Consider the following 20,550-nt stretch of genomic DNA (forward strand, 5'->3'; position numbering starts at 1 on the left):
CATGATTTGGATGTACTTGATAGTACCCACTTACCACCAATAATACCTACTTATCACACATCTTACTAAGTAGAACACACTTAGTTACTCCCATGTTTAATGAAATAAATCCCTTTCATTCTTTTAATGGTGGTGTACAATTGCTAGAATTAAAAAATACACCTCAAGTCAGCACAACCAGTAATTCTCATTAGTCTGTTGTGAATGTTAAATCTTATGCTCACTGTATGTACCTATATACATATCTTTAATTTTTAAATTGGGTATTTTCTTTTTAAAAAAAAAGTCGACACAATTTCTTTTGTTCTAGCATCTATTTTTTAAAATATACTAAGAAACTGATTTAACAGCATGATATAATTTCTAAATTTAACATTTTTTTTCCTATGACACCCAGTTGCATGCGTTACATGGATAACTTTTGTGAACTTTATACCAAAATACAACACAAAGAAATCTACCATGATAACCTTCAAGGTAAACAAAAGAGAGTTTCAACTTCCAATAACATGAAGTATATGTTACATTATGAATAGTTAGTCTAAAAGTACATTGATTCAAAGGCTTAAGGACTGTACAAAAACAACAATGCAATGTCATAGTAGAGGTTGAAATTTGGTATGCCACTATTTGAAAATCCATCTAATTATACCAAAGAATTATAATAAACTTGTAGTGCAAATAAAAAGCTGAACTCAAAATTTGTTCAGGTGCATGGTTAATCATCTTTGATTATTCATTAGCAGTTAAATGAAAGGTAAATGGTCTGAATGACGTGATTATACTGCTGAAAAACACTTATTTCCTCTGTAATTGTCTACTGTCATGGAGTATTATTAAAGCTGAGTACATTTATTTATTGTTATGATACTTCATTCAAAAGATAAGTTCTGAAATAATAAAAGGAATTGTATGGATGTTATTGTGTTAATAACTGTGTCTCAACTCGATCAAACTTCAGTTTATTCTAACAATCATGACCCCATTGCAAGTCTTTATATATAATTAAATATCTTTAGCATAAAGTACATATAGATCTGTTTCAATAGTTCAACAGTTTATAAATATAAGACAGATAAAGAGGCATGAGAATTTTCAACTATTACTGTCAATTCATTTATTTTGGTGTGTATCAATTTTCGTGGATTCACGAAAAAAGTTGTATTTTCTTGGATACTATATTTAACCGTTTTCACAAATTCTGCATAAAAACTTAAAGGAAATTTGAATTCTTTGCAAATTTAAATCTTTGGTTCACCTATACATATGAATCTATGACTTAAGTAATCCAAGAATAAGAATTATTCCGAGGTACGTGTATATTTTACATGGTTAGGACATTTCAATACCTCTATCACGATATTTTACGTTTGATTACAATTAGATTCCAGTCAAACCAAAATCAATTGTAATGTATTTTCTTGTTCAATTTTGAATAGCTATGTTATCATTAATATCCTTGTAAAAATTTATTATCTTGTGTTTTGACATGTAAATTTCAAGTTTATTAGATTTTGCATGTTGCCCTGGATTTATTTTCTTTCTGATTTGAGACATTAAACATCACAATGTAGCCTTTCAGCTACAATAAAGGCTGAAATAAAACTTATGCAATTAATTGAAATGCTTACAACAGCAAAGATATTTGCCACAAACTGGAATAAGAATTGGCTTATTTCCCTTTTTTGCTTCTATTATCAGGAACATTTTTGAGTTGTTTCAATATTCCTATCATTATTTGACAAGCATAAATAGAAATATAATAGCATGATTAAACAACTGAATAGTTTTTCTATCGACCATATTGATAGTTAATTCCTGCTGGCGACAAGAAGTCTCTAACTGTATAAATGTGGTCATCCTATCACTTCTGCAGTATTGATGGTTTGAAATACTGAAAATTCAGAAATTGTTGGTGCATTTATTATTGCAATTTTTGAAGAATGGACAAAAAAGCAAGATTAATTATTGTGATTTCAGGAAAATCTGCATACAGATATATGTATCAGATATCAGAATGTGAGTTTTCATTATTGCCATAATCACAATTATTCACGTTAATAAAAACCTTGCAATACTTTCTGAATTTGCAGTAAATAAATCAAGAAGATACCATGGTGGAGGGAGAATCAGAAACCAGAAGTTTAAGAAAGACCGAAAAAAAAACATGATCAAAAAGAAAAAATACAAACAAACAAAATTTATGACAGTATTTGTTATATTTCTTTGCCTGCTTTAGTCTGTCATTTCATTTGTTGATATTACTTTGCTTATGTGTCTGTCTGCAGGGCACATATGCAGTGTTATCTACATGTAGCAAGTTCTACACAAACTGTCGCTTAAGGGCCTTTTTGAACTTGTAGGTAGTGAGGTGTGAACCATTGCTATATGCTTAAGAACTCAGTGTGACTTTGAGAATAAGGTTAACAGCAATAAAAGCACTGTTCCTGTGCTTTTGGTTAAGTGTTTGTAGGAATTTTGTATAATGAGCTTATACACCATTATCCCTTTTTTCCATCAATCAACAGTAAACTTCTAAAAAAACTATAAACTGAGAAATATAAACCCCAACAAAACTGTACATGAATTGGAGTGCTCCTGAATAGTAAGCAGTTTCTGCTCCAAAATTTACACCCTTTGTCTTACTCATTGTAAGTCAAAATCTGGTGATAAATCACATAATTGGTGATGGCAATAAACATAGATAGAACAGGATTTTGGCTACACTATAGTGGATTATATCTGTTGGATTATGTGGTCACCACTTGAAATTCTTAATGAGCTTAATAAAAACTTTACGCTTTAAACTATAAAATATTCCTTAAGATATCTTAGTGCTTGAACATAGTGTTTCAAGAGTTTGCTCGTCTTCACATGAAGCATTAATAAACATTATTTGTTTTGAGAAAAGCCAAAAAAATAGACTAAAACCTAACATTAACATACGGTACATTGAAAAACATAAAATGTTTGTCAGTTTTATATTGTGTGATCTGGGCAATAATAATAAAACCAATACAATATTTCATAAAAAGCACATCTGGTACTATTTTTATTTCAATCAAATATCCTAGATAAAATATGCCAAATGATTTATGATATGAATCAATAAATTTTATAGGATTGTTAGTTGTTATGTGTCCTGTTATGTCCAACAAATAAAATATATGACATTTTTACAATAATCTAAATATAAGCTAGATGGAACTGTTTGCGTGGACTAAAACATTTGTCCCCCCTTCATCTGTAGCATGTGAACCCCTCCATGAAAAAATCTATTATGCAGTAACAAAGACTTACATATGTTTTAGGGGTCAGTTAGCGATAAATAAACAATTTATGATATAAGTGGGACTGAGGAACAAAACCTATGGTGCACTGGTAAGGTCTTATCATGACAGTTCTATAGATTGAAATAAACAATTAATTTCCCCATAGGCGACACTGGAAGCCTTTTTCGAGAAACAGACTTTAGAAAGTTGATTTTTTAAACGAAACCTTGCTAGAATTAAAGAAAAGTTATTAGGACAGTATTTTTTGGTTCAAAAAATATAGGTTCGCGTTGCTTTTCTCAGTGTAATTTGTACTTATCTCCCATGCCTATCAATTTTGCACTTAAAAATACGTGTCTCATCCTAGCGTTTAAAAGACATCTCAGTTCCGTTAGGGCTAAGGAAAATAATTTGTTTAGCCTTTGGTATAATGCAGAATGCACGAAGTCCCTAATAAAAAAAAATAACGGGCGCACATATCAACCAATCAGGATTAGCTATACTCTTAATTCTGAATACCATGTTATGCTCATAAAATGGCTGCGCCCATAAAATCTAATGGTGTATTGTAACCTATACGGTATTTAATACTTTCTAGAATCATGCAATTCATAGTTCGTTAGATGCACAAATATATATGCCACACAAAAATCATTTTCAAAACGTTCTGGCATTACTCTATGAATTTTCACAATTTTTTATCAGAGGTGACCCCAGTCAAAAAATGTGAAAAAAAATTTCTGATTTTTTGAGTAAATGCGGTACTGCTAATAAGGGCCTGAAGATAATGTCCACTTTCTCCAATGATTCTTTATATGTCATCAAGTACTGATTATATTGATATCAAAACCGATCCAATATGTAACTACTACGGTGAATTTTGAACAACAGTTTTAAATGAAACCATTTTCGTATAAAAGTACATTTTTGAAACAGACTATAGCATTTCAAAATATGAAAAATGTGTAAATATTTGTGTTTAAACATCGAAAACTATTCGTTAACTACAAAATGTCATGCCTATTCTAATTTTTATAGTCTGCCATTCGAGTGAACATTTCAATGTTCGAAGGGGATCATTTCTGTACATTTTCATTGAATTTGGTAATTTCGATAACAGCACTTGGATCGAGATTGTCATGTTTAAAAATCGATTTGTATGTCCAAACTCTAGACGTGTACGTGCTTTTTTCAAACAAATCAGCAGAAGTTCAGAAAATGACATATTCTCTCCATAGTAAGTTAAAAGTCGAACCCACCCTTGTGTCTAAGGTAAAACTCAATACAAATATGAAACAGACTATAGCTTAAAAACTAGTTAATCAATAATTCATTTGTCACCAAAAAATACGGTTTCACATCAAATATCAAGTAAAATTACTGTTTTTGACACTTTTTGAGCACTATGATAAAGAAATGTTGACGCTGTATAGATTGAAATAAACAATTAATTTCCCCATAGGCGACACTGGAAGCCTTTTTCGAGATACAGACTTTAGAAAGTTGATTTTTTAAAAGAAACCTTGCTAGAATTAAAGAAAAGTTATTAGGACAGTATTTTTTGGTCCAAAAAATATAGGTTCGCGTTGCTTTTCTTAGCGTAATTTGTACTTATCTCCCATGCCTATCAATTTTGCACTTAAAAATACGTGTCTCATCCTAGCGTTTAAAAGACATCTCAGTTCCGTTAGGGCTAAGGAAAATAATTTGTTTAGCCTTTGGTATAATGCAGAATGCACGAAGTCCCTAATAACAAAAAATAACGGGCGCACATATCAACCAATCAGGATTAGCTATACTCTTAATTCTGAATACCATGTTATGCTCATAAAATGGCTGCGCCCATAAAATCTAATGGTGTATTGTAACCTATATATATATGCTGTAGGTGCACTGTTATTGTCCTGTCATGGCAATAAGAATATACTTGGTTTAGTTATATGAACATTTTAAGATATTTGATATTGATGATATTTTTTATTGAGGGTGACGGGGAATTTTCCCTAGGGACAAAAGTTCACAAAACCTATGATGAAAAAGAAAGGTCTTGTCATTATATATATTGTTAAGGGGCGGGGATCTAAAATATTTTTGGAGATATTTAATAATTTATTATGAGGGGGCAGGATATAACCCCCAAAGGCAAACCATTAAGTATGTTGAAAAAGTCTTGCCAGAGCAAGCAAGAATATTAGCATGGAGGGAAATATAAAAAGTCAATTATTTAACCTTGAAGGCCAAAGGTCAAGGTCAAAGTTCATCTTCCATGGTAAATGACATCATATTGAGAAATTGCACAAATGTGCCACATATCAGAAGCCTATGTGAAAGGATAGTTAATATGTCCCATATATGAAAATGTCACCAAAAATCAATTATTTTGACCATGAAGTCAAAATTCATGGTCACCTGAACGTCATCATGATAAGCAACACATGCCAAATATCATAAGTCAATGTTGAAATACAAAAAAACATTTGGCTCATACAAGGTTGTTTGGGAATGATAACCGAGGAAAAAAAGAAAATACTGGTACTATGTGTTCTTAAATAAATGTCTCCCTTCATTAAAGGGGAGACATAAATAACCATATCATATGCACTAGAGACACTTCTTTTTAAAAATTTCCATTGTTGTAATTATATTTGTTCATATTCAAGCAATGTTCTCACAACTTAACAAACATTTTGAAGTAGTAAAACAGAGACATGGTTGATTCAGCATAGATAACTGCATTATTACTGAAAACTTTACTTAGGTGACATAAAATGTAAGTTGATAAAATCAACATTTTAATCTATCAAAACATCAAAGATAACAAAATTGTGCAATAATAAAATTTGAGATTTAAAGATAAGTGGCTCAAAATTCCTGTTATTTAGTTTCATTTTAACCAATCAGTACAAAAGGATGTATGGAAATTTTTTATTGAAACCGGACACAATAAAGACAGGGAACATCTGACTGAAAATATTTTGTTGATACAGGACAGGTTTTATCATATGTAAATTAGAAAATTGAATTTACCAACAAGTATTCCTGCCAGTATTCATTCCTCATATCATTACCCAGGATATTTCACTAAATCATAAGTACACAGTATCCTGGGGGTTTCTATGAGCTATTTTTTAAGAGTTAGGAGGAAAGGAATTGATATGTCCAGATGCATATTGGATAAATTTTGAAAAATTTGAATTCACTTTTTACTGCGGATGACCGTGAGGGCATTCCAGTGTTATGTTGCCACAGACATTTCTACCCATGTGACTTGCGTATTTGACTGATAACCAAACGTATTTCGTATAATTACGCGGATATTATTGAGTACAAAATAACATTCCTTATCACTTGTTATATATTAATTTCATCAATAAATATTCATGAAAATATTTTTTAAGAACATAGATAAATGATATGAAAATGTTTTGTCGTGAGAAATATATATATCAATAACAAATCAAGAATACCGAAAATCTGTGTTAACGCATGCGGAAGAATATCGAACGTTTTGCAACAAACGCGGGAAAATATGAATGCCTACTCAAATCCAATCTATTAGAAAAACGAATTATTACAGAAGAGTGTCCACCATGCACTTGCACTGCACTATCATTAGAATAGAATAATAGAATGATATACAAATGGATGAAAATTATATATAACTGTTATACAAGTATTAATATAACATATAACAACAACCCAGAGTATACTGATAACAAATGATTATATCACTAATATAATAGTTATTACGGTGATGTTGAATTCCCTGTCATTTATTCATCATCCACACAGGAACTTGTCTCAAAAAAAAATATATCTATGTGCCTTAACCTAAATTTCAGGTATAGAGATGTGATTTTTTTTCTGAGACAAGTGCTTGTGACCATCCACCAGAACTTGCGGTTATCCGATGTTCAGTACTTCAGTACTTTGATTTATGTTTGCAGTATTCTGTTTTGCCAAGATCCAGAACTTTTAATTTGTCACAAGAGTTAAGTCCCCTGAGCAGTATCAATTTGGAATTTAAAAAAAAAAAAAAAAAAATTTTACTATAAAAAAAACATGATGCAATGATTCTCCCATACATTATATTATGACAATAACTCAAGGATTCTCACCATCTGTTTTCTAGTTTTATATACATAGATATGAATTAATCTGACACAACCACCAGAGGGATACCTAGATATTTATAGGCATCCTTAGGAAATGAAAAAAAATAATATAAACAAATATAAATCAAGTCAAGTGAATAGAGCAGACACGATCTTTCAAAAATCACAATTACTTAAAAAAAAAATATACAGTAATTTTTACTAACATTATCCAAGTATCCCTTCTCAAATTTTGAAGCAATATTTGTATTCTTCTAGACCACAAGGTTTAAATGCAAATCCTCAACAAAAATGAAAAAATAAAATTTTCCTTTTTCCTTAAAAAAGGCTTAGAGTTTGAGATGAAACGGAAAGCATATTTCAAAGGAAACTTAACGAAAATTGTTGTAATGATTCAGTCTTATTTTACATACCTATTGATTAAAACTAAATAAGTCCTCGCAGAACTAGAATGGTTGGTGTAAGGAAAATAAGTCCTTGACTTGTATTCGCCAAAATATCAACAAGATAAAATGTAGCCATGGGTCAGCCAGCCTTTACAAATCATGTCAGGACCACCAAAGCATTTATTATCACCAATAATGATGTTGGTCAGTTAGTTTATTGACAAACCAAGCGTGAAATTACAAGTGAAGGACCATAATAGCTTTTGGGAGAAACTTGAGATCATTATAGCCAAAAGTTTAAATAACACATAGATAATAACATTAACTTTACATTGCTATGTCCAAAAATGGTCAAACATCTGTGTTAAGATATCTTAAACATCTAAAGAATGTTAAATTGGATGTAACTAACTTGACAATGATCAGTATAAACATCAAAATATCTTAGAAAGATTTAAATTCAAAATTTATAAATAAGAATATCCTAGCCTGTATCTGAAAAATGCAAAGCTTGCTATTCATTATCATTCAAACTAAAAGCAAATTTGAGTTCTAATATGTAGTTGTCTAAAATAAAGAAACAAATCAGTCATATCTAATAATGCTCATTTTTATTTTTTCTTATCTTACCTAGTTTACCTGACAAACTTAAAGTTTTTTATATGCTACAAAAGTTCTATGCACATATCAATCTGTATCAAATTCAAAACTCATAAAATCTTCTTTTGAAAGTGCTATAATTAACTCAGAAAGAAGTTATGGTAAATTATGTCTCTCTTTTTGATAAATCAATAATTTCGCAATTCAAATTGCATTTAAATAATTTCCAATGAATACAATTGGTAGATTTAATACATTACATCAATGCTCTTCAAAAGATTTTACATTTAAAATTTCTGAAAACACCAAATGGTACACATGCAGTAAATAGAGCTGTATGAATGATTTATGTATTACCTAACACAAAAATATTTGAAAACATTAGTTTATCTTAATCAGGATCTTAACTGCATTAAGTTTTCAAATCATTACATAATATTAAAGGTACAAAATAATATAGGACATTCATCTGATACTACCTAATAAAGTGTAGGTAAACCCTCAGGTGAATTAAAAATATATTTTTACGCACAAACTCCCCAGGAGTGTTTTATATGTTCTTATGATATGTACAAAATTAACTTTAAATATGTAGATAACAAGGAAACAGAGTAATGTAAAGCTGGTGACAACTGCCAGAGGCTTTTCAAACTGCTCCTACATTAGGAGTCATAAGTAGCCGATTTATTTAACTTTTGACACTTCCAAACTTGCTTTTCTAAAACACAAAACTCATTTCAGGTAATTTCATGACAAAGAGTCAACAATTCGAGACAAGAGCATGTCCAGCAAGAACAAAAACTTCAGCATTTCAGCCATTTGTTGCAGCTGCTTATATAACTAGTCAACCATGTAACACAAGGCATACATTTTTAATCTTGTACTACACAAGCCTAAAATGTGAATGAATAGCTTATCATCTTGAGGGGACAGGGTCACATAACACACACTATCACTCATGTAAAAATAACCCATACTACTAACCTTATCTAAATATATTCCAATTAAGAACATTTTGTATATAAATCACTGTTTTATTTTGGTGTAACATGGCTTATTTTTGGTGGTGTTACAAATACTGCCGACTTTTCATAATAATTTGATCAATAGTGTAATGTAAAAATGGTTTTATGCTTAGTTATAATACATATGTAAGCTTAAGATTCAAAATAGGCAAGTAATGTTTAAATAAATGTGCTTTTCAAAAACCATGCTAACCAAATAGATTTTTCTTTTTCTCTCTGAGGTATTAGTAACCAACCAACCCGAAAAAAAAAAGAAAAGAAAAATAGTACACTTAAACACAAACATTCAGCATATTATAAAATCATTGACAATATTAATTTTAAAGCCATTGGCTTATTTAAAAGTTGAGGTAACAATATAAAAATTAAACAGCTGCACCATAAGCTAATGATGCGCCCATCGTTTTTTCAAAGAATAAAGTTCAATTACTTTTCAAAGTCATATCAGAAATTTATGAAAAACTAAAGGGAGGTTATCTTTATAGATATAAACCAGTCACCAAAGTTTCATGAAAACTGCTCAAAGCACTTTAAAGATATTGTCCGAAAACTGGAAAATCACCCCTTATTTATGAATAAAATAGCATAACTCGGAAACGTAAATTCTAAAATTTATAAAAATTAAAAGGGAGCTTACGTCAATAGATATAATCAATTCACCAAAGTTTCATTAAACTGCTGAAAGCTTTTTTGAGTTATTGTCTGAAAACTGGAAAATCCCCCTTTTTTAATGAATAAAACCCCACAACTCGGAAACGTAAAATCTAAAATTTATAAAAATTGAAAGGAAGCTCAAGTCAATAGATATAAACAATTCACCAAAGTTTCTTGCAAATTGGTTAAAGTGTTTATGAGTTATTGTCCCACATGTTGACGACAGACAACGGTATACCATAATACGTCCCGTAAACGGGCGTATACAAACCAGAGAGTTTGCAATACATGAATTAAACAAGAATGAGTCCATAGTACATGGATGCCCCACCCGCACTATCATTTTCTATGTTCAGTGGACCGTGAAATGGGGGTCAAAACTCTAATTTGGCATTAAAATTAGAAAGATCATATAATAGGGAACATGTGTACTAAGTTTCAAGTTGATTGGACTTCAACTTCATCAAAAACTACCTTGACCAAAAACTTTTACCAAAATCTTTAACCTGAAGCGGGACAGTCGGACGAACGAACGAACGGACGCACAGACCAAAAAACATAATGCCCATAAACGGGGCATAAAAAATGAAGTTATAATGGGACGTTATAAGAAAAGTTCTTTCTACACATTTTTATGAAAATATCATAGATTTTCAATTTCCAAATAGTTTTAGGACCCTAAAATATAGCGCATATGCTAGTGCAAACTAGATAATTTAGCACAGTGCTTGTCTGTATGAACAACACCTCTCATATGATTATTTATGTGGCACATGAATTCATTCAATATTTGAAGAAATTTTATCAAATTTTGTAAAAAACTTTACATTTCTGCTGTCTTTAGACTATAAAATCTCCCTGAATATTCATCACATAAAAAGATCTTTTTGCACATATTTATCATCTTTTAGCATAAATCAGTTGATTTTGTAATACCAGTACTTTGATTTTTGCAAAGGCTTAGGATGCCTCCTTTAATTGTAAAAATTGAAACTAAACTTTACCTTTATACTTTTGCGAGTCCTGTTGAAAATTTTTGACCAGTGGAAGAAATCTGTAGAAGGCATATTTGAGAAAGTATGTCCACATTTGCTGACAGTTGTCCACTACATATGTTAAATAATGTTTTCAACACATTATTACATGTTATGATCAGTTACATATATAATTACTTACATTACAAATCTGGAGGCAAAAATAAGGGAAAATCCAATCATGTTCAAATTTACTATTTTTTGCCTTGTACAGTACCCTTTTTACAGATTACATAAATCTAAATGGATTTTTAAAAAATAAGTTAAAAAACAATAATTTGTAAAGTTTGGTTTTGCTTTTAACCTTTGTCTTGAAGTTATTTCCCTTATTCCAAGCCCTGAGCTGAATAATGCATATAAATGTTTTACAAATGGCATTGACAGGTCACACGGTCAATGATGATATAGATAATTACCAAAGTTATGTTTTTCACCATGAAGTAGGTCAATACTAATAACTCCAGTATAGCCTGAAGCATTTACTTGTATCTAATACACATAAATACTGATGGTTTGAAGACAACTATTCTACATCATTGGTTGAGTACTTTTCAAGTTCTTTCAAAAAAGATGAATTATTTATATTAGTATAAGTGCAGCAGCACAACTCAGTCATAGATGTATAAATGGTTCAGTTGACAACTTATCCTATTTGAATTCCTTATTCCTCATTTATACAGTTCAAGATTACATTTAATTTCGTATTTGTCCATATGTAATATCTAATAACATACAAAAGAAAGACTAAGATCCAAACTGCTATAATGTAACTCATTATTGTCATCCAAGCAAATAAATGACATTTGAGAATAACAAATGACCAAAGGCTTCAAGGAGTATGTATAAAAATCGGCACCATGCTTTAAAAAGTTAAATATAGAATTTTGCCTGTCAGTATGTCATTCAATTACATTAGACAAGATGAGATGGTCTCCTGACAGGTTCATTAGAAACTATTTCATTTGTTTTAATTCCCTGTGGTTTAAGAGGAATAGCTCTTGTATAAGTTTATGGAAAAGGATCTGAAATGCTCACACTGACTGGCTAAATCAGGACTGTTTTAATGAAGTTTAGGTTATATGGAGTATTGCTGGATGAGACGGCAATAAGTGCTAAGCATAATTCCCCCCTCATAATTCAATGAATTGGAAAACAGGAAGTAGATGTCTGACACATACAGGTTCTCACACATTACAGCTCATCACTGTCAAGCTGCTGACCAAAGAAGTCATTCTGCTAAGAAATTTCTGATGAAAATATTTTTAGGACAATCAGATGGACAAGGTGATTCCATCAAACTGAACATATACCATGTAAACTTTTTGGACAATTTTATGCCAAAAAAATAAAAAAAAATTCCGATCAAAAGGGAGCTAGGAGTGTACGCCTTCTACGCCCCACCCTGAAACCGCCACTGTAACAGATTACCATTTTATTACAAGGTTTAACAGTGAATTGTTTTTACAGCAGAATGTTGCATAAGCTTTCAGATATATCGCAGGTGTAAACTTTCTAAATCACATGATTATTTCTACCTTGGGGACATAAAAGCTGGTGCGCATTAGTCTGGTGCACATTAGTCTGTAAATATGAATTGCCAAGGACACTTCAGTACAGGAAAATGTAACCAAGGGAAATTTACCCAACCAGAAAATATGTTTGTGGGAAAATTATATCCCTGTTTACATGCAGCATATTATAATTCTTACAACATAGAAATAATTTTCCCTATTTAAATACTGAGGGTTTTTTTGTTTCTTTTTCTTTTACCATATTATTCATGGCGTTGGAAGACAGCTTTACATGAAACTTATCATTATACTTCAATGTTATTATCTCTGAAAAGATGTTCTCTGCATGTTTAATGTCATTCTGTAATAATAATTTTATTTGGATAAAAGGCATTAGCCCTTAAGTCAAATATTGTTAATGTATTACCTAAATTTAATAAAAATGTTACATTCAAATCATGAATTTAATCCCAGCGGAGATTTAAAAGTCTGACAATACTTTGATGTCCAGGACAAAAACCTATTGCTTGTAAAATTGTAGTCAACATAATTACTAAATTTTAATCATTATATAAGTTATAGCCCTGGAGTAACAGTAAACATTTGTAAATTGTTTGCCTTTTATGTTGAGAGCTTGAAGTATTTAATTTTCCCTATAATATACTTTAACATTAAAGAAATCAAAATAAAGTGATTAAAACTTTTTTGAAAGATTTATATGTGACATTAAAATCAACTACATCAAGGACACCTGGAATAACCTGGAGTAGTTGTAAAGTGAGTCAGCATATTCCATCAATTATTTATTTCTTCTAGATCTTTGTTGTTTAGAAGTTTATTGAGGGCAAACAGACCAAAAACAACTCCTACATTAATGTAAAATTTATCATTTCATATTCGAAAAAGATACCTCACCTTTTAATCTTACATGATGTAATATCTTTTATTCCTTGTCAATGAAAAAAAACTGTTGATCAGTATCATATTTTTTAGATTAAATGTAATCAGATACTGGTATTCTGAAACAGTCAAGTGGAAAAGGTATAAAGATGTCATACAATTCCACAGAATTTCCAGTCATCCTTTTTTCAAAATTAAAAGTTTAGTCTTGTACTTTATATGTAAATTAACATTTTTACTCCCAGAGAAATTATTTAATCTGCGTAAAGATATTGTATGGAATACAAAATTCAAATTGGATTTCCATCTATTATACCTGGCTTAAAATAAGAGTTATGATTACTCTATAAAACAAAGACAAAACTTACAATCAATGATATCAGTCCAAAGTATTTTATAGAAGATAATAAAGCACCTCAGACAGAGAAGGTTAAGGTTCACATGGTCAGGTTTAAGGAAATTGTGCAAAGAAAACCAACAAAATAAATGCAGTGTCATCAAACACCTTGATAAACACATAATATCATCAACAGACTTGAAGTAGTTCAACTTAAAAAGAATTACATAAGGATTCCAAGAAAAAGAAAAATTCACAAAATACTGGGTGCCAAGCAAATTTTTCTCCCAACAAAAGGTATACCTAACACCTGCCAAGTTTCCTGTTTGGTTGCATGACACTACCACTGGTGTACCTTACCAAAATAAAATTTTAACTAAGTCATGATCTTTCAATAAAGTTAATGCTTTAGATTTTAATCAAAACACAATCTGCCTAATCAACATATGTTATAAATGTTTACATCAAATTCATTTTAGCCAAGTAACAGAAAATTCATTTTCTCACACTACATCTTAGTATTGTATGCGATAACAGTTTGTACTTGAAATTTAGTTTCAAATTCTAGCAATATAAAAATTTTACGACACAACATTATTCCTTAATTGAACAATTTAATCAGTTTGATTGGAAAGTTTTTTGATAAACACTAAGCACTGTAACTAAGTTTGAATGTTTGGTAAACAAAGAAAGTCCTAGTGTAGTCTCACAATATTGTATGTCTAACAATTTATCTGACAACAAATCACAAAACAGCAATTCATTTTTGAACAGTTATCTGAGATACATGTACAAATTGTTAACAATAGCCCATTTTTCTAAACTAATAAAGGGCAATAAGGCGATTGATCAAATATTTACCCTTCAATAAGTAAACCAGCATCATGTAAGTGAATAATATCTGGACAAAAATCAACAGTTCAGTGTTAATAAATATCAGTCAACATCTAAATTGGAAAATGGACTAACTAACAATGCAATTGGAATGTAGCCCAGGTATTATATTCCTACAGGCCAGGTAACTGGAGGTATTTCCTTATAGATTCTTAACCACCTTGGTAACCTCATGCCCATCTCAAAAGAGTTGGAAGTCAGGGGTTTGATCTCTAATTGAACCAAATCAGTAATTGCTGCTTCTCAGCCAACTACATGGCATTTAGAAGTAGGAAGAAAGACTGGTTGGCTCATAGTCAGAATAATGTGCCTAGATAAGGTGACATGTCTTGTCATTTAGCACCTAAAAATCTGTGAGATTAGTCTCATAAGAAGCAGTGTTTATTCCTACAACATTAACATGTTATCATCTTCAGTATGCATGTAATAAATACCACTGGTCATTACGAAACCATTTATCAATCAATCAATTATAAAATGTTGATATTGAGGAGTTATCCCCCCTTATGTTATCACCTTGAATGTGCATGTAATAATTACCACTAGACATTAGAAACTATTTATCAATCATTTTTTTATAAAATGTTGGTATAGATGAGTTACCCCCCTTATTTAACAAGGTTTACAAATTATTTCTAAACTTGCCAAGGCAAATATAAATAATACAACATGTACGGCATATACAAGTCCTGGTATATTCTCACAATTTTATTTTGCCAATTTATTTGAATATTATAAAGGAAAAGATCAAATTAAACACAAATGTGTAGGTAGTACCTGATAAAAAAAAGTGAAAGTTGTCCCTAACAATTGTAAATATTCTTAGGCAAACAACAATCAATTCTAACCCAATAAATTTCTTCCATGGCACAAAATTATAATACTAAAATAGGCTGTCAGGTCAAGAAAACATAATACCTTATCAAATTGGTCACAATCACAGGATGTATGGGTAATTGTTAATGTCTAGTTTCGAAGGTTATAATTTCACCATGTTTGTTTACATTGGGTTGATAACTTCATGATTTTTACAAAGTATTACAAATTTGGTGAAGTAAATTTTGAAGTGACCTAGTTCTTTTTATCAAAATCTGTAAGGAATAAATTTTGTCTGACGTTAAATGACTGTCTACAATAGAACTCTGATTAATTTCACTGTTCTTTGAAAGGAACAAATTGAAAAAGCCTAAGATACATTTAATTTTTGTATTAAATATTTACAATTCAAATAAAGTACAATCAAACACTTATTTCTTGTAGTTTGCAAACTTTATATAAAAGACAATTATAATATCTCTCAACAGTTTGTGTGAACTAAAAATTAATACCCCCACCTGCAGTGGTAGAGGGAAATATGTGATCTGTATACCTAACCATCACTTTTTCTTCACCCAGATAAACTTTATATAAGTCATTCATTTTTGAAAAAGACTATGTTGACCTTCAAATGTTTATTTTTCTTTTAGGTTTTATTATGTTACTTGTTGCTGTTTCATTGAATTTTGTTCATTTCTCCTAATTATTTCATTAATATGCTAATAATTTTTTAATTGAGACTGTTACTTTGACAAAGTATTAGAAAATACTGTAAGCACGTCTCTTGATTTTGACCTGCATTCTGCCAACAAATTCCTGAAGAATACCATATCATCCATTTGTATTTTATATTCTGAAGAAGCATTCAGTATAAAATATCAAAATATCATGATATATATATACCCCATATTATCTTTTCGTAACCAACCTAGCATTATTTTATAGTTTACTTCTATACGTACAGCATGGTCAGGTGGCACCTTGTCAGCAGAATCTGTGAATTGAGAGTTTTCTCCCTTTGTGTTTTCTTGTATCATGGTTTCCTCTTCCAAATCTTCCATTGTTAAGATATCTTCATCTTTATCGTATATAAGCATTTCTCATAATCCAATAACAAACAAAGGTAAAGATGTCGAAAATAATGCTGAAGAATGAGTTATCTGTCTTTGGTAAAATTATATCCAATCATAATCCTGCAATAAAAATAAAAACATTTTATCAATCAATTTTACAAAAAAAATCATAATGTGAGCTAATATTTGAATAAAAGTAAAGCCTTACAATTTATAACAGAATTATATTCTGTAAAATTTTACAAACTTGATGCAAGCAGCTGTGGTGTAGACTCATGAAATCATACTGTCAATTCAAAAATCTAACAATGTGGTTTTTATTAATGCCAAAAACACATCAGTGTTAGTTTTATATTGATTAAACTTGCATTCTGAAATTGTTATTACCCTATTTCAATGCCACTTTTTCCTGAAGTCACATTAATAAAGTTTGTATTTTCATTCGCTGATTGACAAATGCAACAATAAAATGCACACAATAATTGTTTTATACAACTGTATATCTGAACTTGCACATTTTCTATGTGATACTTGCTGATTAAGAAGAAAATAATGCAGTTAATATACACTCCTATCTTGTTGGATTTTATTCTTTTGCTTGGGTTGCTGTATCACTAACATTTACCACATCTCCTTTCTTTCAAGCTATTCTACAATCCTGTAGATACAATTTATTTAGTAATATTTTATGCAAATCAATGCCCATATATATCAGTCCTGAAATCTTTAAAGTACATTTAATAGCTGCAAATTTATAGGAAGTAGTTTATATCTCAACCAGCTTCCTACAAAATATTGCAATTTTGGTACCCTAATTCGCTGACCAGCACTGAATTCAATAAAAATCTCTTTCAAATAATATAAAGGAAATGAGTCAAGTCTGTACACCAAACATAGATCCTACCAAGAACTGGGAGATAGCTAAAATATCAAAGGAACTATATTTTCATTGTTGTTCTTCATCTTGTCAGTTAAAAATAAGGTATTCAATGATGAGCTCCAATACCACAAATCTGATTTAGTGTTTTGACATGTTTAACTTATGGTAATTTATAATTACTTTAAGTTGTTCTTCACCCTGTTAGTTGTTTCAAAGGTATTCAATGACAACCACCTACCACAAATTTGCTTTAGTGTTTTGACATGTTCAACTTCTGGTATTTTATTAGTGCTTTAAGTTGAAACTTAAAACCCTGAGGCACATGTTTATATAAACATAATCACAGTCTGAGAGAACAAATTCTTAGCATAATTGACTCTTATAGATCTTATGAAGAATCTAAATGATCAGAATTAAAATTCTAAATATCATAATTTAATAATTACTAAACATAGTTTAGAATTAAATTAAGTCTTTAATTGAAATTAGTCTAAATCTTATATGGCTAAGTTCCAAACTAACTAGATTTAACAGGAGACAAACATACGCAGGTATAGGAGAGAGCAATATGATACCAAATAAGGTGTTTTTTTGATGATTTGGTGCATAGTGCTAACCATAAACTTAAATTTAACTGAAATGTCTTTTCCATTGATTCCTTAAGATAACAGTAAATCAGTGCTGTCAAGTCTCATGGAAATTGCTGTGTGAAACTCACGCATTTTCATGCTTTCTGGCAGTATTTTCTTTGTATCTATTGTTTTTTCTTTTTGATCTTTACAATTTTTGCCAAATCTCATGCATTTGCTTCATGAAAACTTAACAGCCCTGGTAAATGGTAAAATCATTTAATGTAAATGGTTTTTCTCTCCAACTATTTCATATAATTAATCAATATTATGTATGGACTTAGTGTGATCAGATAAAAAGCTTTCTCCTCTAGATGTATTACAGAATGGGAATAATACATCATAGAATAGAATAGAAAATTTCATGATGTAAAATCACTGCAGATTTATCAAAACACCAAAAGCAAAGAAATAACACTTTTCTTGCTGTTCTATATTATTTCATTTGTCGTGCAGCTTCTTAGATCTTAAATACCTACGACAAACTTAAACAATAGTTATTACTGTCTATGTGAGCTGCATGTTAATCTCAAAAGTCAATTTGGCATTAATGTAACTATAGAAGTATTCATCTTTTGGGTATTTAGCTCAATTTGCTCTGAATGAGTCTAGATCTAGCTCCAAATAACCATCTGATGTCATGCAACAATCTCATTTTACTTTTGACTTTAATGTTTTAATTGTGATGCAAAATTTTGTGGGAACTTGTGTGACGTATGGCAGAAAAATTTGCATATAAGTGTAAATATGCCTATAACTAACTTTGTTATTCAAAGTAAGTACTAATACTTCCACCATGTTTAGCTCTTAAGTTTATTATCTTGTAAGTTTTCAGAATTGTAACCAAGTAGTAGTCTTGGCTGAGAATTTTTTTCCTGGTTTGAAACATTATTCTAAAAATAAACTATTAACTATAGGATGCGGTGGATACCTGCAACATTGTGTCGGCTGTGTTGGATACCAGCAGCGGGTTTTTCGTTCGGCTGCGGTGGATACCAGCAGCAGGGTGTCAGCTGCGGTCGATTCCGGCAGCATGATATGCAAAATAATCCCATGCTTACTTATAAAATAAATTAATAATTGGAACTGATAATTAAGAATATTTACTATACTGATGTATAATTGACTTGGGGGTGAAAAATAATTTCCCCGAAATTAACATGACCAATAGTAAGTAGCCCCAATATTTAATTCATTATATACGTGTATACATTTTTAAAGAGGTAAAGGTGAGGGCGGGTGGGAAACAAAATTAAAATCTGCTACGATGAACTGGCAGCTTAAAACAAGCTTATTAATACTTTACTTACATCTGCAGATATATGCTGCAGCTTAATTTTCACTTTTTACAGTTTTTTTTAACACTGATTATACCTATCCAAAATAAAAGCTCTCAGAAATATCAATAAATATCAGAAATTGGAAAACAACACAATAATTAAAAAGGTGAACAACCTTTACTTGACAGTTAATTGTCTATATGTTACAGTTTATTGTTTTTTCAATACAATCAGCCATGCATGGGTTATTCTTGGTCAATAGAAGTTCAAAATCATTTGTAATGTCAAATATGTATTTCACATTCCATAATAGCTGTATATAAATAGGTGTTTAAATGTCAGCAATTCAAATTTCCGAGAATTTTGATTAGTTTTAAATAATTGCAAACTATTATAATAAAAGGATAATTACTTCCCAGTTATGATTGCTGGCAGAAAAAAAAAAGATTTCAAAATCAAATCATGTTTCAGATAACCGCTTCTTGGTGGTCTCGTGGTAGTGTGCTAGCCTCAAATGTGGTAGGTTGTGTCACCTCGAAACCTAACTGGGTCAAACCATAGACTTTAAAATTGGTATTTGCAACTTCTCAGCTCAGCACATTGCATTAAGGAGTAAGAGCAACCACTGTTCGGCTTGGAGTCAGAATAATGTGTCCAGGAAGGGTGACATGTCTTCCTATGGACTGTTACTTTGTGAACTGGAACTTAAAAATCCGGCGCAGTGTGTCGGTCTAGTACAAATCAGGGTTAATATTCAAATTACATTAACATGTTCTCATCCTAAATATGTATTCAATTTGCTGCTGGACATTAAACAGCCATCTATCATCATCATCATCATCAGTCATTGGATATAAGCAATTAAAGCCAACCGGATGGCCGTCAACAATGAGAAAAACCCATACCGTATGGTTGGCTATAAAAGGCTCCGACATAAAAAATATGAAACAATTTAATTGAGAAAACTTAAATGGCCTAATTTATAACAAAACAATTTATGAAAAACAAGTATGACATACATGAACCAACGACAAACACTGAACTACAGGATCCTGACTTGGGACATCACATAAAGAATGTGGCGGGATTAAACATGTTTGTGAGCGCTCAACCCCCCCTTACCTGGGACAGTGGTGTAACAGTA

The 20,550-nt window shown here is 30.7% G+C and overlaps 1 protein-coding gene across 5 annotated transcripts in view; it reads right to left on the minus strand.

The window, feature by feature from the left end:
• The window catches only part of LOC127728249 (structural maintenance of chromosomes protein 2-like), a 49,801-nt gene that overhangs the window by 11,864 nt on the left and 17,387 nt on the right, over nucleotides 1-20,550 (minus strand). For 4 of the 5 annotated variants that reach the window (XM_052235525.1, XM_052235526.1, XM_052235524.1 and 1 more), the window contains one exon: nucleotides 16,507-16,737. In XM_052235525.1, coding sequence (XP_052091485.1) covers nucleotides 16,507-16,641 — 135 coding nt within the window. In that variant the 5' untranslated portion in view covers nucleotides 16,642-16,737. Of the gene's footprint in view, nucleotides 1-162; nucleotides 212-16,506; nucleotides 16,738-20,550 lie in introns of those variants that run through there. The other variant, XM_052235530.1, reaches the window with a different exon arrangement.

Source organism: Mytilus californianus, unplaced genomic scaffold (genome assembly GCF_021869535.1).
Source record: "Mytilus californianus isolate M0D057914Y unplaced genomic scaffold, xbMytCali1.0.p SCAF_2, whole genome shotgun sequence".
NCBI classification, from domain to species: domain Eukaryota; kingdom Metazoa; phylum Mollusca; class Bivalvia; order Mytilida; family Mytilidae; genus Mytilus; species Mytilus californianus.